This window comes from Rana temporaria, chromosome 11 (assembly GCF_905171775.1).
Source record: "Rana temporaria chromosome 11, aRanTem1.1, whole genome shotgun sequence".
Lineage (NCBI taxonomy): Eukaryota > Metazoa > Chordata > Amphibia > Anura > Ranidae > Rana > Rana temporaria.
This window is the reverse complement of record NC_053499.1, coordinates 142,318,181-142,343,423: the sequence shown is the minus strand read 5'-3', so window position 1 is coordinate 142,343,423 and position 25,243 is coordinate 142,318,181. Positions and strand designations below refer to the sequence as shown.

General features: G+C 46.5%; 1 protein-coding gene across 2 annotated transcripts; it reads right to left on the bottom strand.

Annotated features, from left to right (window-relative positions):
* Positions 1–261: 261 nt before the first annotated feature.
* DRC7 (dynein regulatory complex subunit 7) lies at positions 262–25,174 on the bottom strand. 2 transcript variants are annotated; one of them, XM_040329244.1, is made up of 18 exons: positions 25,011–25,174; positions 21,334–21,472; positions 20,899–21,076; positions 20,517–20,642; positions 17,017–17,211; positions 15,719–15,877; positions 14,330–14,548; positions 14,097–14,222; positions 11,782–11,851; positions 10,549–10,677; positions 10,347–10,475; positions 10,045–10,271; positions 7,891–8,106; positions 5,759–5,869; positions 2,822–2,932; positions 1,666–1,860; positions 1,269–1,408; positions 262–450 (listed from the first exon to the last, which is right to left on the bottom strand). In XM_040329244.1, exons 1-18 carry the CDS (start codon positions 25,135–25,137, stop codon positions 342–344), a joined length of 2,706 nt encoding a protein of 901 aa, XP_040185178.1. In that variant the 5' UTR covers positions 25,138–25,174; the 3' UTR covers positions 262–341. The 2 variants fall into 2 exon arrangements, with proteins under 2 accessions (XP_040185178.1, XP_040185179.1); XM_040329245.1 differs by having other exon boundaries at positions 20,899–21,070.
* Between the last annotated feature and the right edge of the window lie 69 nt (positions 25,175–25,243).

Below are 25,243 nucleotides of genomic sequence, written 5' to 3'. Positions count from 1 at the left end.
TCAGTAATGGTCCTGAGTGTGACCCATTTCATGAACACCAGACCACGGCTTGTGCTGATCGATCCCTTTCATTGGTCTCTCTCATCGATCCCTTTCATCTGTCCCTATGCTGGTGCTACTATCAGCTCTCTTCCAGAATGTTCTGCTAATCCTCCAATCCTACATTTTGGGAGATCATTATAGAAATGTTGTGTGCCACAAAATGATAGTCATCCAGTCCATATCCCTCCACACCCCCATGACAGGACACACACCAGTCACAACATTTTCCTAATCTTTATTTATTAAAATTTACATTTAGCAGTTAGAGACACAAGAGAGGAATGCAAAGGACTGGCTTGTCATTGGTGGCCTCCAGGCTGCGGTGAGATGTGCCCCTCACACAATCTCGGGTCCTTGTTTAGTCGATCTTCTAGAGCCAGGTACTTTTGTGGGGCAAGTTCCTTGTGCCTGTAAAGAGAATTTGACTGGTCATTGTATGCTCTGTATACATATAGGTAGATTCAGAAAGAGTTAGGCCGGCTTATCTACAGATAAGCCGACCTAACTCTGAATCTACGCCGCCCTATGTTTAAGTGTATTCTCTAACAGAGATACACTTAAACATATCTAAGATAGGACGGCTTGCGCCGTCCTATCTTAGATTGCAATGTTTTGGCTGACCGCTAGGTGGCGCTTCCATTGCGGCCGGCGTAGATTATGTAAATGAGCTTTTACGACGATTCCCGAACGAACGCGAGCCCGCCGCAGTCGATTAACGTCGTTTCCGTAAGGCCTTAGGCGGCCTAAAGTTAGAGCTATGCTCTAGTGGCCTAGCCAATGTTAAGTATGGCCGCCGTTCCCGCCGCGAGGTTCGAATTTTTTACGTCGTTTGCGCCAGTCGTCCGCGAATCGGGAGTTACGTCGTTTACGTCCGCGTCGAAATCAGTAGGCCCGTACGGCGTACTTAGCCGCAATGCGCCTTGGGAAATGTAGGTGCCCGGTGCATGCGCAGTGTAAAAAAAACGTCAAAAAACTTGAGGTCAAGCCTCATTTCCATACAACACGCCCCCCTCCAAGCAATTTGAATTAGGTGCCCTTACGCCCGCCGTGTTTGCACTACGCCGCCCTAAGTAAGGAGGTAAGTGCTTTCTGAATCATGTACTTTCCTCTCTTACTTAAGGCGGCGTAGTGTAAACACGCTAGGCTACGCCGTCCTTAAGTTTAGGCGCCCCTACCTGAATCTACCTAATTGTATGGACATTACACTGGGGTGACATGTAGGATACCTGGTGAGACGGGCCTCCAGGATCTGGATCCGGAACATGGCCTCCGAGCAGTACTCTGTGTAGGTGTCCTGGACTTCCTGGGTCATGGAAGTTTGGTTCTCCTGGTACCATTGCTGCTTCTTCTGAAGTTCTTGGGTTTCCTACAGGAAGAAGGAAACTTAACTATGATCCATACAATGACCCCCTGAACAGCATTGGTGACTGAGGGTTTGTCAGGTAGGTACCCTCAGTGGCCACAGGACTACACATTGGATATCTCTCTGACAACATGTGTCCGTATGTGTACATGAACAAACATTGAGATGAACACAGATGAAGAGCAGTTACCATTTGATGTAAATAACCCTACTTCTTCATACAATGACTATAGTATTACCGGTGGTGTGGAAGTACTTACCTTCTCAAAGCGTGCCTGGATAAGATTGGCCTTCTCAATAAGCCTCTGCTTCAGGTCACGCAGACAGTCTTCTTTCACCTGCTGGGCTTGGGCCCGGGTCAGTCTCTCTGGATCTCCCAAACGTGCCAAGAATGGCGCTAAGTAGTCCTGTTCCAGCAACGCACTTTGGAGGCGCTCTTCCTGAGCAGCACGTTCCTGTGAAAGAAGAACACCACTAAACCTCAGGGAGTTGTACAGTAATAGGATATTGAAATACTACCGTGTCCCTTAGCCTTAGGGACTCATATACACTTCTGAGAAGAGGGCACCTCTAAGATGGAAGGGGGGGGGGGGTGACTTTTGAGGTCCACACATACATATAAGAGATGGGGTGATTGTTGAGGTCACACACACATGGAAGGGAGGGGGTGATTGTTAAGGTCACACACACATGGAAGAATGGGTGACTGTGGAGGTCCACACCCACGGGGAAAGGGGGAGTAGGGTGGCTTGGCAACTGTTGGGGTCTGCACCCACATGGAAGGAAGGGGGTGGTTGTTGAGGTCCACACCCACATGGAAGGAAGGGGGTGATTGTTGAGGTCCACGCCCACATGGAAGTGGAGGTGACTGTTGGAGATTTACACCTACATGAAATGGAAGGGGGATTACATTTTGAGTTTTGTGCTCATATGGAATGAATACTGTTGAGGTCCACACCCACATGGAAGGGAAGTGTGTGTGTGGGGCGGGGGGTACTGTTGAGGTCCACACCCACATGCAAGGGTGGGGTGGTTACTTTTAGGTCGGTACCCATAGAAATTATTCAGAGATGGGGTGGATTTGTCTTACCAACAGGGCCGATCCTCCCTATAGGCTCACTATGCAAGCCGCTTAGGGCCCCGAAAAGCTGTGGAGGGCCCCCCAAATTACTAGAGGCCCTGCCTGGTGAGAAGTCATTTTCGGCCCCTCATCCCGCTTCTCAACTCGTTGACTGCATGGGAGAAGAGGTAAGAAGTCAGCACCCCCCGCTTCTCACTTTAATGTAAGATGTCATTTTCAACAGCAGAACACCCCCTCCCCCCGTCACTGTCGGCAGTGCCCCCCCACTTCTCAACTTTAATGTGACCTGTCATTTTGCTTAGGGCCCCAGGGAGGTCAGGATCGGCGCTGCCTACCAGTGCCTCTCTTTGTTCTTTGCTCTTCTCGTTCCGCTCTGTGTCATAGATGGAGATCATCAGCTGCGGATCAGATTCTTCCTGAGCCCGGACAGACAGGATCTCCAGAACCTGCCCAGAGGAGACACAGCACAGTGATCAGGCATATACCAGGCGTATACCAATCAGATGAATGAGAAGAATCATGTGACCAGAGGCCTTCCGATTCTCTTCCAACTGCAGAAAACCAACAGTTGATGATGGCAGAAACTTAAAGCAGAACTAAACCCTCCTCATCTTTACAGCCAAGGAAGCTGCCATCAGAGCTTAGCTTCTGTTTGATATGCAGTTGCCATTGTACTACACATGTGATCAGTTATGAGACCAGCCATTTGAGGGCTTGGACAGTTCGGCTGAGAGCACAAGCAACTGTGCCAGTTATCATTCACAGCATGCCTTTAATGTAGCTGTTTTGAGTAGCAATCACATTGATGGGTTTGGTTCCACTTAAAGCAGAGGCCGCCTGAAAAAAAAAAATATTAAAAGCCAGGAGCTACAAAATACTGCAGCGGCTGACTGTTAATATTAGGACACTTACCTGTCCAGGGCTCCCGTGATGTCCGCAGCCAAAGTCGATCAGTCGCTCGGCTCTCGGATGCTGCTGCCTCCATCCTTGGTGAGGGAATCAGGTGGTGAAGCCTTGCGGCTTCACTTCCTGGTTCCCTAGTGTGCATGCACGAGTCACGCTGCGCGTCCTCACTGGTCCCTGCTGTCTTCTGGGACCTGTGTATCTCCCAGAAGACAGTGGGGGAGGACAGTGTAGGTGCAGGAAGTGGCGTAGGTCACCTGATCTATGCCTGGAAGTGGGAGCAAATACCTGTATTACATGGGTATCTGCTCCCTCCTCCCCCCTGAAAGGTGCCAAATGTGACACCAGAGGGGGGGAGGATTCCAGAGAGTGGAAGTTCCATTTTTGGGTTGAACTCCACTTTAAGGCAGGGTCTACACTAAAAACAGATGTGGCTGACAGTAGGGGTCCGGTGCGTCCCTGTTCTCTGTTTCAGGGACGAATCAGGCCCAAATTGTTGCCTGAATGTGGACCTGAAACGGAGGTAAAGACACACAGGGCCCTTGTGCAATCCGCTCCGCAGCCTCCCCGGAGATGTGTGAACCAGCTCCATTGAGAGCCAGCCACAATCTCCCCGGTTATCAGGGACATCTTAATGCAAGGGCACTCCTGGGCCCTGCCCAGGGGCCCCAGGTACATGGGGGCCCCACAATAATCATGCATTACATCATACTTGCCAACTGTCCCGGATTTGCTGGGACTGTCATGCTTTTTACTAAACTCTCCCGATATGGTCGTGTCCCGGGAAGCATCCCAGAACCTATACTGTGCCTTCCTGATCCCAGTATTGTACCCTCCTGATCCCAGTATTGTGCCCTCCTGATCCCAGTATTGTACCCTCCTGATCCCAGTATTGTGCCCTCCTGATCCCAGTATTGTACCCTCCTGATCCCAGTATTGTACCCTCCTCCCAGTATTGTACCCTCCTGATCCCAGTATTGTACCCTCCTCCCAGTATTGTACCCTCCTGATCCCAGTATTGTATCCTCCTGATCCCAGTATTGTACCCTCCTGATCCCAGTATTGTACCCTCCTGATCCCAGTATTGTGCCCTCCTGATCCCAGTATTGTACCCTCCTGATCCCAGTATTGTGCCCTCCTGATCCCAATATTGTACCCTCCTGATCCCAGTATTGTGCCCTCCTGATCCCAGTATTGTACCCTCCTGATCCCAGTATTGTACCCTCCTGATCCCAGTATTGTACCCTCCTGATCCCAGTATTGTACCCTCCTGATCCCAGTATTGTACCCTCCTGATCCCAGTATTGTGCCCTCCTGATCCCAGTATTGTGCCCTCCTGATCCCAGTATTGTGCCCTCCTGATCCCAGTATTGTGCCCTCCTGATCCCAGTATTGTACCCTCCTGATCCCAGTATTGTGCCCTCCTGATCCCAGTATTGTGCCCTCCTGATCCCAGTATTGTACCCTCCTGATCCCAGTATTGTGCCCTCCTGATCCCAGTATTGTACCCTCCTGATCCCAGTATTGTGCCCTCCTGATCCCAGTATTGTGCCCTCCTGATCCCAGTATTGTACCCTCCTGATCCCAGTATTGTACCCTCCTGATCCCAGTATTGTGCCCTCCTGATCCCAGTATTGTACCCTCCTGATCCCAGTATTGTGCCCTCCTGATCCCAGTATTGTGCCCTCCTGATCCCAGTATTGTGCCCTCCTGATCCCAGTATTGTACCCTCCTGATCCCAGTATTGTGGCCTCTTGCCCCCCCCCCCCCCCCGTACTGTGCCCCCCTGTACTGTGCCCTTTGTGTTGACCAGTCTTTGATTTATGGAATGTTTTCCTTTTGTAAAATCTTTTTTTTTTTTAAGTACTAATGAATATATGTTTAACTATATTAACTATTTATACATTATTTCTTGAAAGTAGGTGTGTAAATTATGGCAAACTGGTAGGGGCGCCAGTACATTACTTTGCCCAGGGCCCCATGATGCTATTCAGAAGGCCCTGCCGGTAATCCTTTATATATGGGCCCCTTAGTAACTATTGTGATGTGTCCCTGAAACTCTTTTGCCCTGTACACAAGATCGGACCTTTGTCCGACCAAATTCACATCAGAATTCCGACAGAATTCCATCGGAGTAAAATAGAACATGTTCTCTATGTAAACGCAGATGGAATTAATCGGAATTTCCGATGGGGCATACACACGGTCAGAATTTCCGATCGAAAAAGTACACCTGACTTTTTCCATCAGAAATTCCGATCGTGTGTACGGGACCTTTGATATTACCATCGTGTTTCATCTAACTTTAACCAAAACGTAACAGAATGCAGTAGAATCTGCATTTTCACACATATAGATGAATGCCTCACCTCCGCCTCAGCTCTCCTTACGGCTTCCTTGGCACTCAGCTCCCCCTGCTGGAGGTGCAGAAGTGTTTCATAGACATACAGCTGTTTGTTACATTTCTCAGAGGACTCCACCTGGTGGTAGAAATGTGAGGCATTAGAGTGGGGCTTCACCTGCTGTACTGTGGAAATGAGGTTAGATGCTGAAATCCCATAATATCAAATTATTGTGTCATGGAATGGTGGATGCTACAACCTTTCTCAACCTTTTTACCACAGAGGAACCCTTAAATTAAACTTTCAGGGTCCAGGAAACCCCTACTAATAATGATTAGATCTAAAGTTTATAGTAGGGTAGTCCTGAGACCGATACTAAGCATTTCCCCGAGTACTTGTACTCTGGAAAATGCTCCGATACTTCACCCGATACCTGACTTTCCCTGTATCCTCCTTCAGTTCCCCCCATCCGTTCTGCTCTCCCCCTCCACGCTCCGTGTCCCCCCTCCATGCCACTGCTATCCTCCTGGGTTCTGCTCTCCCCCACCATGCTCTGTGTCCCCCCTTCTGTACCGCTGCTATCCTCCTTGGCTCTGCGCTCCCCCTCCATGCTCCGTGTCCCCCCTCCGTGCCGCTGCTATCCTCCTCGGTTCTGCTCTCCCCCTCTGTCCTGCTGCTGTCACCCTCCGTGCCGCTGCTCTTTCCCTCCATGCCGCTGCTGTCTCCCTCCGTGTTGCTGCTCTTTCCCTCCGTGCCGCTGCTGTCCCCCTCCATGCTGCTGTTGTCCCCCTCCGCCCCCCTGTTGTCACCCTCCGTCCCACTGTTGTCACCCTCCGTGCCGCTGCTGTCCCCCTCCGTGCCGCTGCTGTCCCCCTCCGTGCCGCTGCTGTCCCCCTCCGTGCCGCAGCTGTCCTCCTCCATGCTCCGTGTCCCCCTCCATGCTCCGTGTCCCCCCTCCGTGCCGCTGCTTCCCCCCTCCGTGGTGTCACTCTCCATGTCCTCCTCCTCCACCCCCTCTGTCAGGCAGTAGGAGCCGCTGAACCCGACTCCTACCTTTTCCGAATGAACAGAGTCAGTGATCACTGACTCTGTTCATTCATATAACTGAAACATCGTAACCTGTGTTTACAATGTTTCAGTTTATGAATGGATAGGAGCCTCTGTCTTCTCTCCATTCAGTTTCAGTGCAGCTGAGAAAGGCTCGAAAACACCCGGGAACTGAGTATTTCCGAGTATTTTCGATCGGCTCTGCTCGGCTCCGGCGCCCCCGCACCTCAGGCCAAATGCGATACTGCAGGCCTCATTAGTTTGAATTCTGCTCGTTTTGCGACACAACATTCGCAAACCGAGTCAATTTTTTTTTTATAAAAGTTGCTCATCTTTCAAAATGATCGTTAACCGCGTTAGTCGTAAACCGAGGTTCCACTGTATAACGACTCTATTCTGTGGCCTACGCAATAAACTTTTATGGTGATTCTGTACCATGGCCTTTGAATCCTATAGAGTGCGGGGTCATTGGTAATTTGTGTTATAGCCTCTGCATTGATTCTACGCTGTGTACATGGTAAATCTGGTGCCCAAGGTGACTGCACACAGTTAATTCTATGGTATATGTATCCAGAGGCCCCTGGGGTCACCCTTTATTGTACTGTTAATACGGAATCAGGGGCGGACTGACAACTCATGGGGCCCCCGGGCAATAGGAGATTATGGGGCCCCCACGGGCAATAGGAGATTATGGGGCCCCCAGGCAATAGATTATGGGGCCACACAGTATACACACACACATACAGTATACATACATAGTATACACACACAGACACACAATATACACACACAGTATACATACACACAGAATACACATACACACACTCAAAAGGTACTGGAGAGGCAGCACAGCTATAATCTTGGGATTAAAAAAAAAAAAAAAAAGATTTTTACATACTGTCCCTGGTTTTACTGTGGCTGTAAACCCTGATGGGGCCCCCTAGTGGCATGGGGCCCTTGGGCAGTGCCCGAGTGTCCAAATGGTCAGTCCGCCCCTGTACGGAATATATATGGCAGGTCTATACCTGCATGGGTGGCTCTTGGGAAATTCTGGCTAGGGACCTTTAGGGCCACACTAATGGTGAATCTTCCTGGAGGAACCAGTTGGTTACCTGGTAGGAAATGCACGATTCTGGGCTCAGGACAATGGAGAAGCCCTTCTCTCCTAGGTTGGATGGTTTCTGGAACTCCCAATAGGATGTGGTAATGTGGTCGTCATGCCGGTGGTAGCGCACATTTATGCGATCCTCTGTAATGAGGAAAACACGCTCTGCCACATCCTCATTTGCTGGTTTCTCTGTGTTTCTATAGAAACGTTCTGTAATTTTCTGTAAATTAAAGGAAGTATGGAATAATGATGTACACAATGATTGCATCACACCAGTGACATAAAACCTGCATTATAGTAACATTACTTCAAACAACCAATCATATTCCTGCTGTCAGCTTCATAGTGCATGTATGAAAAAGAATGTAAGCATCAGATTGGCTTTTGTGATCAGTACAGTGACCTTTCTATAGATTTTATGAATGAGCCCTAGAGTGCAATAAAGTAAGCAGTAGGTAGCTGCCCTGTGAAGGCTTTAGGGGTTACGTCGCGTAAGTGCACATATGCGCCGTCGTATCTATGCGCCTGACTCTGAAAGCAAGATACGCCTGAAACTAGGCTTCATCCGACCAACGTAAGTTTCCTACGCCGTCGTATCGTAGGCGCATATTTACGCTGGCCGCAAGGGGCGCTCCCATTGATTTACGATTCGAATATGCAAATGAGTGAGATACGCCGATTCACGAATGTACTTGCGCCCGGCGCATTTATATACGCAGTTTACGTAAGTCGTACGTCCGGCGTAAAGTTAAGCCTCATATAGCAGGTGTAAGTCAGCAGCCTCAATGCAAATGGCTGCACCATGGAACACAGCCGTCGTTTTTTACGTCGTTTACGTAGTACGTAAATAGGGCTGGGTGTAGGTTACGTTCACGTCGTAGGCAGTGATTCGACGTATCTTAGGCGTTCGTTCCGACGTGATTCTGAGCATGCGCACTGGGATACGTCCACGAGACGGCGCATGCGCCGTTCGTTATTCGTATCTTGATGGCGCTCGGCCCATCATTTACATGGGGTCACACCTCATTAGCATGGCTCACGCCCACTGCCACTTACGACGAGTTACGCCGAGGGAACCCAGCGTAGATTTGGGAGCAAGTGCTTTGTGAATACTGTGCTCGCCGCTCTGCGCTACGTCGGCGTAGCGTATATTCAATACACTACGCCGGCATAACTATGCGCCGCTGTATGTGAATCCGGACCATAGTGTTCAAACCTGGGCTGGTGTTCCCTTTCCACAGAGCTGGCCTGCCCCATAAAATTGCATGATTTTGGATTAAATATAGCGTATTCATGACAAAATAAAATGTCAACTTTTTACTTCTACAGATTCCCTGCAATGAGGACTGAGCCAGGAGAACCTGCAATTCACAAGTTTTTACCGGATCTGTAGGCAGACTTGTCTGACATGAAGAGAACAACACAATCCAGACAATGGGGACTCACAAATTGTAAGATTCTCTGCAGGCTGGGAAAATATAGATTCAGGAAAATAAAATAAAAAAATCCCAATTTTCTGATTAGTTGGCTCTCTAACTCTGATGCCGCGTACACACGAGCATTTTTCGGCATTAAAAAAACGTTGTTTTTCAAAAAATGATCGTGTGTGGGCTACACATAATTTTTCGGGTTCTGAAAAACGACAAAAAAAAATTCGAACATTTTTTAACGTTGTTTTAAGCGATGTCGTTTTTCGGGTTGTAAAAAATGATCGGGTGTGGGCTAAAACGACGTAAAAAACCTGCGCATGCTCAGAAGCAAGTTATGAGATGGGAGAGCTTGTTCTGGTAAAACCGTTCATAATGGAGTAAGCACATTCATCACGCTGTAACAGACAGAAAAGCGCGAATCGTCTTTTACTAACACGGAATCAGCTAAAGCAGCCCCAAGGGTGGCGTCATCCGCATGGAACTTCCCCTTTATAGTGCCGTCGTACGTGTTGTATGTCACCGCACTTTGCTAGAGCATTTTTTTAAAAAGGATGGTGTGTGGGCAACATCGTTTTAATGATGAAGTTGGAAAAAACAACGTTTTTTCTACATGCCGAAAAACACAGTTTTTTTTTTCATGCCGGAAAATGATCGTGTGTACGCGGCAAAAGATTTTCTTCCAGAACTCACAAAACCTTCTACTGTGATGTGTAACAAGTGTGGATTACCAAGACTGGTCTTGGATTGGCCTCCATAGGTCCTCCTGCAATGGCCACCTTCTTTGGCCGTTTTCCAAACACGGTGTGTCTGCAGTGGAGGAAATCTGTGCGTCCTTGGAAAATCTCAGTCATCTCCTTTGGTTTTTCTTCACGCCGCTCCAGCCCATCCAGACGGGCCTTGCTGTAGAAGATCATGGTGCGCTCTGTTTCTGGTGCTAACAAGCGATACGTATGAACTGAAAGGGAAAAGACGCTCAGAATCACAACTTTTGGTTACCAGTCACCCCTCATCTCGTGACTCTCAGAGTCACCTTTTAAAGCGTCACTGCGGCCTGGAGAGAAGTACTCTGTGGTCACTCCAGCCTGTCTCTTCTGCTGCCTCATATCCAATTTGTCCATTCGGTTCTGAAACCAACTCTGGACCTCCACCTCTAAAGAATCTGCAGGAGAAAAGTTCTTATAGTCAAGCTGTATAGAGTGGCCCTGATACCATCCCCATAGCTAATCACATACACTTAGTGTCTTGGTATATGGTGAGGCAGGCAACTTGTCCATCCTTTTGCAGGTATGGTGCCCACTTCTCCAACACGGATTTCTTGTATTGTAGAAGCTTCTTTCCATGAGGACTACGCATCTCAAACTCTGAGGAGAGACATATGAAACATGCTGCTACATGAAACTCTTCATGAGTGACTGATTATTAATACAACATAAAAACCTAGGAGAGAGACAGAAAATGACCAAGTGGTCCATTGCGTCTGCCCCTTTTATAAGGGGGCATCAATGCAGGGCTCAAGTCCTGCGGGAACGCGTGGGAACGGAGTTCCTGCACTTTTTTCACAGTAGGAACGCAGTTCCCTTTGCAGGACGAGAGCAGCCTAGCCGCCCGAGCCAATCCTTCACTAAGCGGCGATGCCCAGCTCGAGTCACTGTCAGGGGCAGGCGAACCTTAGTAATCCTTTATGCTACTGGCCACTTCCTGTATATAGATTCATCGGGTAGTGTGTGGGTATTCGGTCACTTCCTTGATGCCGCAATGTCTCCTGGGAGCTTTTGTCATTGTTCCCAGGAGACATTGCGGAGGTCTCCCGCGAGTTATTGCGGGAAAGAACTTCTTTGTAAATTCCACGATAACTCGCGGCAGACCTCTGCAATGTCTCCTGAGAACAATGACAAAAGCTCCCAGGAGACACTGCGGCATCGAGGAAGTGACGGAATACCCGCACACTACCCGATGAATCCATATACAGGAAGCGGCCAGTAACATAAAGGATTACTAAGGTACAGTGGATCGATAAAAAGAAACATGCGGTTTAGTAATTATGCATATGAGCGTATCATTTTTTTTTTTGGTGGGGGGAGTGGATCTTGGGTGGGAGTTCCCACACTTTTTTTCCCAGGGCTTTACCCCTGGGGGCATCAATGTATGTCCAGAAATAGAAAGAGAGGGGAATGGGAAGGGAAGGAGCGTGCAAGAAGGAAAAAAAAAAAAAAAGACTGATAGAAAGGCGGAACAAAGGGAGAATTGGGTGGGCAGAGAATCGAATTGGCATACCGAAGCAACCACAAAAACTCGAGAGATAACTCTTGACATTGTATAACTCGTCGTTGACTCCTTTAATATATTTCCCTTCTCCATACCTCACACAATCCCTTATGCAATCAGACAGTAGACAACTGTTCTAAGGCTTTACACCACAGCATTGTGAATAAGCCTCACCATTCATCAAATCACACCATACCAACCTTTCGGCGTGATGACAATGGGCAATGTCCAGGATGGCGGCATCTGAAATATCTTCCTGCTGTCCTGATCCTGTATTATGATTACACATTGTTACACTGGTCTCAGATCGGATACTGATCTTCTTGTTTTGTAGAGTGCATCCAATTACACAAGGCAATTACTGTTTGGCAATAACTAGTCTGAAAATGTCAATATTAAGAAGCTTACTTATTACCCAAAGGGTACTCCTAACTATCTTAATATTACCCAAACACTACCTCTAAACATCTGAAAATTACCTAATATTACTCAAACACCACCACTTACATTCAACCTAAGCCTATCTGTTTTCCCAACCATTAGTCCAAATTTTGTATCCCTCGAAATAGTCCAAGGCTGAACTTTAAGTGATGTCTATATCTCTCTACCTAACAACTAACCCAACCTTTAATCAAATCCTAACTCTAACCGTAATACCAGCCCTCTACCTACCCCATACCACCAACCTAACCCTTGACCATCAACTCAACTATAAACAAACAACCTAGCCCTGGTCCACCAACCCAACCCTGAACCACTAACCTAATCCTAAACCATCAAACTTACAATTTAGCCCTGAACCCTGAACCACCAACCTACTAAATTATCAACCTAACTATAAACCAACAACCTAACCCTAGTTCACCAACGTAACACTAAACCACCAACCTAATCTTAAACCATCAACCCAAGAAGCTAGCCTGGTCCACCCACCTAACCCTGAACCGTCAACCTAAGCCTAAACTATCAACCCAACCCTGAACTCCCAATCTCTATTGTTTCACCTAATCTTTGATCTGAACCCTCAACCAAATCCCAAACTCCAAAATACTCTTCAGGCAATATTATTTTTATGGTCCACTTTAAAAATGTTGTCTCTGAAATACTATACTGAGCAAAATTAAAGACAACAAAGAACTTCTTCCATACATCTATATGAGGGGAAAACAATGGAATTGTGCAGTAGGAAGCTATGGGCGAATGTGAGCGGTTGCTATGCGTAATTGATATTTTTCCTTCAGTCACCTTCATACAAGAGGACAGTTTCCTGTACAGCCTCCACTTTACTGTAATTACTATTTATATCTGGTTTATTGCATACAATAGTCCACAAGAAGAGAGCCTGACTGGCAGCCAGCTGCTCCCACTTTAGTTGTGAGTCGACAAACACAAATGCTGTCTGTGATGTTCTTTAGCATAGGAGGCTGAGTATCTGTGGATTTTTTTTTTCTATTACTTCTATATGCTTTCAAAATTGTCTCCTGGCCTTCACACCCCCTTTCCAAGGAGGCTTGGCAGGAATAAGCACCAGCTGGCCCACCCACATCTCTCTGTGCTATCACAGCCCTAGAACCAGGAGCTGTAATGTCTAGGCCAGGGGTGCCCAACCAGTGGCCCGCGGAGCCCTCTGATATGGCCCGCAACCTCCTGCTCTGGGATGGCCGGTTGGCAAGCCCAGATTGCAGGTTGCCTACCTGCCATTTGAGAGCATCAGTGTTGTAAAAAAAGCTGGCGGTAGAGGGAGGAAGCAAGCGGCTTTTCAGAAAGTGCACCACACCTGCAAGATATAATAGACACCTATGTCAAATTGCAGCCAACCAGCGGAAAAACCATAGGTACACTGTGCCGCAATAGACCACAAACCATCAGTATAAAAGCAGCCTTAGGCCCCTTTCAAGCAATCGGTCCAACCCAATTGGACCCTCCATTCACCTTTATGGATCGGAAGATGTAAACATAGAGTAGATTGGGCTGTGTCTGCTTGGCATATGCAGACTGGACACAGACCAGTCATCTGCCCACTCCGCTCATTGTGGCCCGCGACAGGTTACCAAGTCACATTAAGTGGCCCTCGGCCTTCAAAAGGTTGGGCACCCCTGGCCTAGGCATTACCCCACCTGGACTTGGCGCCTGGCTTATGGCAGTCTAGTGAACTCAGCCGGGCCCATAACCAGCAGGGACATTCCCTTACTGCTGACAGAGGGGATCCACGCTAGTCCATGCCAGTCCACCAAGGGGGTAAGTCCTTACCCAGTATCGACCTTCGACAACCACTGAAAAGGTAGTGGGCCCAGGCCTCTTCCTTCCCATAAAGAGTTCCACAAAAAAACTTTCTGGGATGCATTTCCTGGTCCTGTTAGGTGGTAGTGCCTATCTCTCATGCGCTGTCTTGAAAGACGATTTGGGAAATTGAAGAGCCTTTATGTGAAAACTACCCTTACATTGCGCACTGACCAATAGCAACCAATCACCCATCACCTTGGGCTATTACACTTTAACCTAACTTCTGACTCACCTGGTTATCATCCTCTTCCTCCTCTATGTCTTCCTCCTCCATGTCTGGGATAAGCAGAAGAGGCTTTGAAGAACCCATCAACATGACTTCCCAGCACACAGGGTCACCCAGGTCAAAAGTCATGTCCTGTAGGCACAAGTCATTTGCTCAGTATGAATAAGATTTAACAGGCCCACCTTCCCTCAGCATGTCCTTTATTGGAAATTTGTCCCTACACAATCCATGTTTGGTACCTTACAGCCATTGTGACAGTCCTGCATATTGGCCCAGTAGTTCTCATGATTCCACACAGTCTCGATCCCTAGAAAATGTTCATCTTTCGTTGGGTAAGCGTTGCCAGTCAGTGCATCAATGAAGAAGTTCTCAGGAACTTCTCTCTTCCCAGACAGAACCAGAACCCAACAGTGAACCCGGAGTCCATACAGGGGGTCAGGACCAGCCTTCTCTGCTTCCTGGAGACATCAAACATAAAGGTCATTGAGTCATCACATGAATGAAGTGACCTTAGGTCCTCCAGCACTTTGATAGTTCAGATATGACATCTAAGCAAATGTGTCTAATCAGCCTCCTGCACCTCATAATATGGGGTTATTTGGTCCTAAAATGATGGTAAATATGGTGGGATGATAATTCTTTCATATCAGAATGTATGATTATGGTCCTGCTTCTGGGCTTGTTTATTCAGGCTGTGGAGATGTGGGCTTCTATTCCCAAATCTACTTTGTGTTGATTGCTGTGTTCTGGTGGGGAGTAAGGATAAAAAACAAGGGTATGTAAATCAGAAATTATATATCGCAGATGAACATGACATATAGCTAGATTCATAAAGACTTACGACGGGCGTATCAGTAGATACGCCGTCGTAAGTCCGAATCTAAGCCGTCGCAACTTTAAGCATATGCTCAAACTGAGATACGCTTAAATGTTGCTAAGATACGACCGGCGTAAGTCTCCTACGCCGTCGTATCTTAACTGCATATTTACGCTGGCCGCTAGGGGCGTGTACGCTGATTTACGCCTAGAATATGTAAATCAGCTAGATACACCTATTCACGAACGTATGCCCGGCCGTCGCAGTAAAGATACGCCGTTTACGATAGGGGTTTTCAGGCGTAAAGATAAACCACCAAAAATATGGCGCAGCCAATGTTAAGTATGGACGTCGGAACCACGCCAAATTTTTCAAATTTTACGTCGTTTGCGTAACTCGTCCGTGAATGGGGCTGGCCGTAATTTACGTTCACGTCGAAAGCATTGACGATTTGCCGACGTCATTTGGAGCATGCGCACTGGGATACGTCCACGGACGGCGCATGCGTCGTTCGTTAGAAACGTCAAATACGTGGGGTCACTGGTATTTTGCATAGAACACGCCCCCAACCAGCCTATTTTGAATTAAGCGCGCTTACGCCGGCCCATTCACGCTACGCCGCCGTAACTTAGGAGGCAAGTGCTTTGTGAATACAGCACTTGCCTCTCTGACTTACGGCGGCGTAGCGTATATGCAATACGCTACGCCGCCGGAAAAGTAAGCCAGTCTATCTGATTATGGCTAATAGTGTGCAACCTGACTTCTGCCCACTCAGGTCCGACATTATCCTCATACAGATGAGGTCTCTCACCGCCTGACGCTGTTCCTCATCCTCCTGCTCTTTGAGGTGCATGGCCTGGATCTTTGCCTGGTGCTTGGCTTCCTGCTCCAGCTCAAATCTACTAATCAGCTGTCTGGGAGGCCTTACGCTGTACTTCTTATTGGGCTTCTTGGGGGGCTCTCCATTGCTCTGTAAAGAAATAAATGGCCATTTATAGGTTCACAGTGTGATATCAGCCTACATGAGGTGTCAGGTGGTGACAATTACAGGGACTGACGACTAGTGTCACAGAACATGTGGCTGAACACAGGGGGGCAGAAAACACCAAACAGTTAAAAGGGTAGCCAGAGGCACATCTCTGCATCCCTAAAAATGGTAGAGCACACCATGGAAATGTAGTTGGCCTAGGCCTTTAGAAGAGGAAGATCTCCAAAAGGTGCATCAGAACTGGTTACAAAGTCCAGTCTAATATGGGGGGGCGGGTATAGGTGACTTCATATGGTAAGGAGTAGGAGTTATGTAGAGATCATGCACATGGAGCACAGGCAGCATCCAATCAATGATCATCCTCATGGGTGTTAACCAGAAAGCCAGCCGGTTCCTCTGTAGATGGGCCTTCTGGATGCTCACCTCCAGCCATGTGCCTATTATAGATCATCTACTAGGACAGCAGAAGCATCTAGAAAATACTTGTAATTAAAAGCATTGTGTATACAGTTCAGCCGGCTCCATCACTGTCCTATACAAAAGCAATTAATAGGCTGAATGTGATTATAGTACTTGGTGCTGGGCTTAGAAATGAGATCACTTTCAATCCAGAGGCTCTGTAAATGCTGCCCTCCTTATGCCGCGTACACACGGTCGGAATTTCCGACAACAAATGTTCCATGGGGGCTTGTGTAGACTCCTTCGGACATTTGCTGGCGGAATTTCCGACAACAAATATTTGAGAGCTGGTTCTCAAATTTTCCAACATCAAAACTTGTTGTCGGAAATCATGAGCGTGTGTACACAATTCCAACGCACAAAATGGCACACATGCTCGGAATCAAGCAGAAGAGCCGCACTGGCTATTGAACTTAATTTTTCTCAGCTCGTCGTACGTGTTGTACGTCACCGCGTTCTTGACGTTCGCAATTTCCGACAACATTTGTGCGACCGTGTGTATGCAAGACAAGTTTAAGCCAACATCCATCGGAAAAAAATCCATGGTTTTGTTGTCGGAATGTCCGATCGTCTGTACGCGGCATTAGAGTTCCAGAATTCTCATCCTAACATTGGTCTACTGACCATCCATTCACAGTAAATGTGAAGGAAGACTTTCTCACCTCTTTTGTTTTCTCCAGAAGGGGGCACACTTCCCGTGATTCATCCATAAGACACATCTCCCGACTGGCGTATCCACTGACACAGTATACATCGTACCCGGCCCCAAGAAGCAGAGAACACAGCAAGATGCTGAAATCAAAGCAATTTCCCTTCTGTCTCTGCAGGACTGAGCTTGAGGAGAAGAGAGTACGTGGCTGTGGAGAAGGGAAGATGTTAGCGAGAATACATGGATAAACATAGGAAAGATAGGAAGAGGAAATGGAGAACGATGGATGGAAGTTAGATGGATGGAAGATGGGTAGATGGGCAGATAGATGGATTAATGGACAGGTGAATAATAGATGGAAGAATGCATTGATGTTGAAGTGTTAGATAGATGATAGATGGACAGAAGGAAGGAAGATGGATGGTTAAGTTGGAAGCATTGATGTCAGAGATTAATAGATGGAGAGATGGATGGATGAGGAGATGAATGGAAGTTAGATGTATAGATGGGCAGATGGATGGAAGATGGGTGAATGTATGTAAGCATCAATGTTGGAGGAATAGATAGATGATAGATGGATGGATATATATATATATATAATAAATAGATAATAGATGTTGGAGACAGGGATACATGGAGGTTGAAAAGATGAATAAAATATGAATGGATGGTTGAATGTTGGAGATTTTAATGGAAGATGGGGAGATGGTTGGATGTTGGAGATATGGATGGAAGATGGGGAGATGGATGGATAGCTGGATGTTGAAGAAATAGATGGAAGATAGAGATTTGGTTGGATGTAGGATGGATGGGTGAATGTTGGAAATATAGATTGAAGATGGAGAGATGGTTGGAGGGATGTTGAAGATAAGGATGGAAGATAGAGAGATGAATCGATAGTTGGATGTTGAAGATATGGATGGAAGATGAGGAAATGGATGGATAGTTGGATGTTGGATATATCGATGGAAGATGGATGGATAGGTTGATGGCCGAGAGAGCGAGTGAGAGAGAGAGAACTGTAAAGATAAAAGACAATAGATGGAAGGAAGATGGATGGAAACATCAATGCCGGAGGGATACTTGGATGGATGGATATTGGACAGGAAAATGGATGGATGGAATATGAATAGATTTGAGAGAGATGGGTGGAAGATGGATGTTAGAGAGATTGATGAATGGAAGATGGATGCATTAAAGGTGGATTTATGGAAAATGGGTGGATAGAGAATGAAATAATGTTAAAGGAATGGATGGATGGTGGATAAATGTTGGAGTCAGTGACGAATGGATGTTGAACTGATGAATGACAGATAGTTGGATGTTGGAGATATGGATGGAAGATGGATGTCTCCATCCGGTTGGATGCTGGAGACATGGATAGAAGATGGATGTATGTTAGAAAGATGGGTGGAAGATAAAGAAATGCATGGATGGATGTTGGAGAGATTGATGGAGGATGGAGAGATGGATGGTTGGATGTTAGAGAGATGGATAGAGGATGGAGAGATGGATGGTTGGATGTTGGAGAGATGGATGGTTGGATGGAGAGATGGATGGTTGGATGTTAGAGAGATGGATGGATGGATGTTGGAGAGATGGATGGTTGGATGTTGGAGAGATGGGTGGTTGGATGTTGGAGAGATGGATGGTTGGATGTTATAGAGATGGATGGTTGGATGTTGGAGAAATGGATGGTTGGATGTTGGAGAGATGGATGGTTGGATGTTGGAGAGATGGATGGTTGGATGTTGGAGAGTTGGATGTTGGAGAGATGGATTGTTGGATGTTGGAGAAATGGATGGTTGGATGTTGGAGAGATGGATGGTTGGATATTGGAGAGATGGATGTTCGATGTTAGAGAGATGAATGGAGGATGGCGAGATGGATGGTTGGATGTTAGAGAGAAGGAAGGTTGGATGTTAAAGAGATGGATGGTTGGATATTGGAGAGATGGATGGTTGGATGTTGGAGAGATGGATGGTTAAATGTTGGAGAGATGAATGGAGGATGGCGAGATGGATGGTTGAATGTTAAAGAGATGGATGGTTGGATGTTGGAGAGAAGGATGGTTGGATGTTGGAGAGATGGATGATTGGATGTTGGAGAGATGGGTGGTTGGATGTTGGGAGAGATGGATGGTTGGATGTTATAGAGATGGATGGTTGGATGTTGAAGAAATGGATGGTTGGATGTTGGAGAGATGGATGTTTGGATATTGGAGAGATGGATGGTTGGATGTTGGAGAGATGAATGGAGGATGGCGAGATGGATGGTTGGATGTTAGAGAGATGGATGGTTGGATGTTAAAGAGATGAATGGTTGGATGTTGGAGAGAAGGATGGTTGGATGTTGGAGAGATGGATGGTTGGATGTTGGAGAGATGGGTGGTTGGATGTTGGAGAGATGGATGGTTGGATGTTATAGAGATGGATGGTTGGATGTTGGAGAAATGGATGGTTGGATGTTGGAGAGATGGATAGTTGGATGTTATAGAGATGGATGGTTGGTTGTTGGAGAGATGGATGGTTGGATGTTGGAGAGATGGATGATTGGATGTTATAGAGATGGATGGTTGGATGTTGGAGAGATGGATGGTTGGATGTTGGAGACATGCATGGTTGGATGTTGGAGAGATGGATGGTTGGATATTGGAGAGATGAATGGAAGATGGCGAGATGGATGGTTGGATGTTAGAGAGATGGATGGTTGGATGTTAAAGAGATGAATGGTTGGATGTTGGAGAGAAGGATGGTTGGATGTTGGAGAGATGGGTGGTTGGATGTTGGATAGATGGATGGTTGGATGTTATAGAGATGGATGGTTGGATGTTGGAGAGATGGGTGGTTGGATGTTGGAGAGATGGGTGGTTGGATGTTATAGAGATGGATGGTTGGATGTTATAGAGATGGATGGTTGGATGTTGGAGAAATGGATGGTTGGATGTTGGGGAGATGGATGGTTGGATGTTGGAAAGATGGATGGATGTTGGAGAGATGGATGGTTGGATGTTGGAGAGATGGGTGGTTGGATGTTAGAGATATGGGTGGTTGGATGTTGGAGAGATGGATGGTTGGATGTTGGAGAGATGGATGGTTGGATGTTGAAGAGATGGATGGTTGGATGTTGGAGATGGGTGGTTGGATGTTAGAGATATGGGTGGTTGGATGTTAGAGAAATGGATGGTTGGATGTTAGAGAGATGGGTGGTTGGATGTTGGAGAGATGGATGGTTGGATGTTGGAGAGATGTTGGAGAGATGGATAGTTGGATGTTGGATAGTTGGATGGTTGGATGTTAGAGAGATGGGTGGATGGATGTTAGAGATGGGTGGAATGTTGGAGGTTGATGGCTTGAGGAAGACAGGTGGGTACACAATCTATATTTATGTAAAAAGGAGAAGAGCTGCCGAGAGTCAGGGAGAGCAGGCAGGTGGTGGGGGGGACACGCGGTCCTGGAATCCAGTCAGTGACACAAAGGTGAAGTACACAGAAATCTGGTGGCAGGACATTACCAGCTCTATGGGGGAGTTCATGGGATCCATGCTGAGAAACTCTGACACGAAACGTGCGCACTCCCTCCAGTTATACAAGTCAGAGTACGGCAGGAGAGTTGGCTGTAGTGTGGTGCAGACAAACTTCTGTAGCAAGGGAAGAGACACAAGAACTGAATTTATCCATTTGTCAGAACTCTTTGTGCTCTCAATCAAACCAGACAGTTCATACTCCACTTTGGTGACTAAGGCTGCATGTGTTAAATAAGAACTGTCTGTATTGGCACATTTTACCAGATCTATACAGAATAACACTGGACATCCTCCACTGGGTACACAATATACTGGTGCACCACAGTATCCCCCGTGCACCAGACACACCTTCCACCAGGTATTGTCTCACCTCCAGTCCGCACTCATTGAGTAGACACATGAGGAGTGGTTTGCGGTCCGGGTACAGATGGGTGTACTGACGCCAGAAGTTGTTGGCCAGGCTCAGCAGGGTCTGCTCCTTCAGGGAGTTGGTGCGGTATGACTCCGGGAACGACTCGTTATCCCAAACAGCATCCGGATCCCTGAAACATAAACCGTCATTACCGGGAGAATTGGGAGAAAAACTGGGATAGTAACCATAGCAACAAGATGCTTTACTTATTTCTCTATCCAGAAAAGGATTTCCTTCTATGGTTCTAACACAAAATAACCATTACAGGTCCTCGCAAAGGAAGGGCCCCTGAGTGATAATACCAATGTGAATTCTGAGGCTTCTTATTTAAATATTGGAATGGATTGGGGGAAGGTGGGGGAGGGGATCGTGATGGATGTGGTCAGTACTTACTGTGAACTGTCCCCATTGGTGACCTCAATGTGTGACAGGTCCTCTTGTATGTCCCTCAGGTCCTCCTCAGTCAGAATATCTTCCTCAGTCTCGGGAATCTGTCCTTCTCCTGAACCATCCTCCAGATCCTCCATATTATCTGAAATATCCCAGACAAACACAGCTCACCCCACTATATTCAGTATGACCCCCCATTATATTGAGTATGAGCCCCCCATTATATTCAGTATGAGCCCCCCATTATATACAGTATGAGCCCCCCATTATATTCAGTATGAGCCTCCTATTATATACAGTATGAGCCCCCCATTATATACAGTATGACCCCCCATTATATACAGTATGAGCCCCCCATTATATTCAGTATGAGCCTCCCATTATATACAGTATGAGCCCCCCCATTTTATACAGTATGAGCCCCCCATTATATACATACAGTATGAGCCCCCCATTATATACAGTAGGAGCCCCCCATTATATTCAGTATGAGCCTCCCATTATATACAGTATGAGCCCCCCATTATATTCAGTATGAGCCTCCCATTATATACAGTATGAGCCCTCCATTATATTCAGTATGAGCCCCCCATTATATTCAGTATGAGCCCCCCATTATATTCAGTATGAGCCCCCCATTATATTCAGTATGAGCCCCCCATTATATACAGTATGAGCCCCCCATTATGTACAGTATGAGCCCCTCATTATATACAGTATGAGCCCCCCATTATGTACAGTATGAGCCCCCCATTATGTACAGTATGAGCCCCTCATTATATACAGTATGAGCCCCTCATTATATACAGTATGAGCCCCCCATTATATACAGTATGACCCCCCTGTTATATACAGTATGACCCCCCATTATATACAGTATGACCCCCCATTATATTCAGTATGAGCCCCCCATTATATACAGTATGAGCCTCCCATTATATACAGTATGAGCCCCCCATTATATTCAGTATGAGCCTCCCATTATATACAGTATGAGCCTCCCATTATATACAGTATGAGCCTCCCATTATATACAGTATGAGCCTCCCATTATATACAGTATGACCCCCCATTATATACAGTATGAGCCCCCATTATATACAGTATGAGCCCCCCATTATATTCAGTATGAGCCCCCCATTATATTCAGTATGAGCCCCTATTATATTCAGTATGAGCCTCCCATTATATACAGTATGAGCCCCCTATTATATTCAGTATGAGCCTCCCATTATATACAGTATGAGCCCCCCATTATATTCAGTATGAGCCTCCCATTATATACAGTATGAGCCCCCCATTATGTACAGTATGAGCCCCTCATTATATACAGTATGAGCCCCCCATTATATACAGTATGAGCCCCCCATTATATACAGTATGACCCCCCCATTATATACAGTATGAGCCTCCCATTATATACAGTATGAGCCCCCCATTATATACAGTATGACCCCCCCCCATTATATACAGTATGAGCCTCCCATTATATACAGTATGAGCCCCCATTATATACAGTATGACCCCCCCATTATATACAGTATGACCCCCCCTATTATATACAGTATAACCCCCCATTATATACAGTATGAGCCCCCCATTATGTACAGTATGAGCCCCCCATTATATACAGTATGAGCCCCTCATTATATACAGTATGAGCACCCCATTATATACAGTATGAGCCCCTCATTATATACAGTATGAGCCCCCCATTATATACAGTATGACCCCCCTGTTATATACAGTATGACCCCCCATTATATACAGTATGACCCCCCATTATATACAGTATGACCCCCCTATTATATACAGTATGGCCCCCAATTATATATAGTATGACCCCCCCCCATTATATACAGTATGAGCCCCCCATTATATACAGTATGACCCCCCCTATTATATACAGTATAACCCCCCCATTATATTCAGTATGAGCCCCCCTATTATATACAGTATAACCCCCCATTATATACAGTATGAGCCCCCCATTATATACAGTATGACCCCCCCATTATAAACAGTATGACCCCCATTATATACAGTATGACCCCCCCATTATGTACAGTATAACCCCCAACCCCTAATATATACCGAGTGCCCCCCCACATTATATTTCCCACAGATCCTTCTTACTCAGAATAGTGTCATGAGTCTGTCCTTCTCCAGGATGAACCTCCATGTTACCTGAAAAATCCAAGACAAACATGGCTCACCTCCCTGTTTGCATTATGACTCCACCCCCTGATATATACAATGTGACCCCCCCCCCCCATTATATAGAGTATGACCCCCCCCATTATATACAGCATTAACACATCCGCAGTATATACATCCCCACCTCCCTTACATAGAGTATGACTCCCCCATTATACATAGTATAACCCCCCATTATATACAGTATGACCACCCCAGTGATGATCTGTATTCAATGAGGGAACACCAAGGACAGGAAGTGACGATCTGTATTTTATAGAGGTGACACCGAGGACAGGAAGTGACGATCTGTATTTTATAGAGGTGACACCGAGGACAGGAAGTGACGATCTGTATTTTATAGAGGTGACACAGAGTACTGGAAGTGACAATCTGTATTTTATAGAGGTGACACAGAGAACTCTGGAAGTGATGATTTGTTCTGTATTCTATAGAGGTGATACTGAGGACAGGAAGTGATGATCTGTAGTATTTAGAGGGGACACCGAGGAATGGAAGTGATGATCTGAATTCTATAGAGGGGACACCGAGAACTGGAAGTAATGATCTATATTTTATAGAGGGGACACATAGAACTGGAAGTGATGATCTGTATTCTAGAGAGGGGACACCGAGGACTGGAAGTGATGATCTGTAGTATTTAGAGGGGACACCGAGAACTGGAAGTGATGATCTGTAGGATTTAGAGGGGACACCGAGGACTGGAAGTGATGATCTGTAGGATTTAGAGGGGACACCGAGGACTGGAAGTGATGATCTGTATTCTAGAGAGGGGACACCGAGGACTGGAAGTGACAATCTGAATTCTATAGAGGGGACACCAAGGACAGGAAGTGATGATCTGTAGTATTTAGAGGTGACACCGAGGACTGAAAGTGATGATCTGAATTCTATAGAGGGGACACCGAGAACTGGAAGTAATGATCTGTAGTATTTTGAGGGGACACCGAGAACTGGAAGTGATGATCTGTAGTATTTAGAGGGGACCCGGAGAACTAGAAGTGACGATCTATATTTTATAGAGGGGACACTGAGGACTGGAAGTGATGATCTGTATTCTAGAGAGTGGACACCAAGTACAGGAAGTGACAGTCTGTATTTTATTGAGGGGACACCAAGGACAGGAAGTGACGATCTGTATTTTATTGCGGGGACACCAAGGACAGGAAGTGATGATCTGTAGTATTTAGAGGTGACACAGATGGGGAAGCGAGTGGTGAAGGGGGTAAGGGGTACACCTTGTAGAAAGCAATGTTTCTCAAATCCAGTCCTCATGTCATGTTTTCAGGATCTCCCTCAGACGAAACAGCTGTGATAATTACTAAGGCAGTGAAACTGATCAAATCACCTGTGCAAAATAATGGTAAGCCTGAAAACATGACCTGTTGGGGGAACCTGAGGACTGGAGTTGAGAAAAATTGTTATAAAGAAGGATTCATAGAGATATTTATATTATACAGTACCTGAGTCTCTGCAGGGTGAGATGTGTATTCTGGTTGCCGTGGTAACAACACCCGAAACAGGAAGTGCTGGCCGCATGGGATGCTGGGAGATGTAGTCTGAGACTCTCAAAGAAACTTCACCCAACATTATCCCTAATCAAATGCCCCAGAAAGGGGTGGGGAGAGGAGCATGATGATTGACAGCTGACAGCTATTAATTAGGAGGGGGAGAGGGGGAGGGGAGATCTGTGACC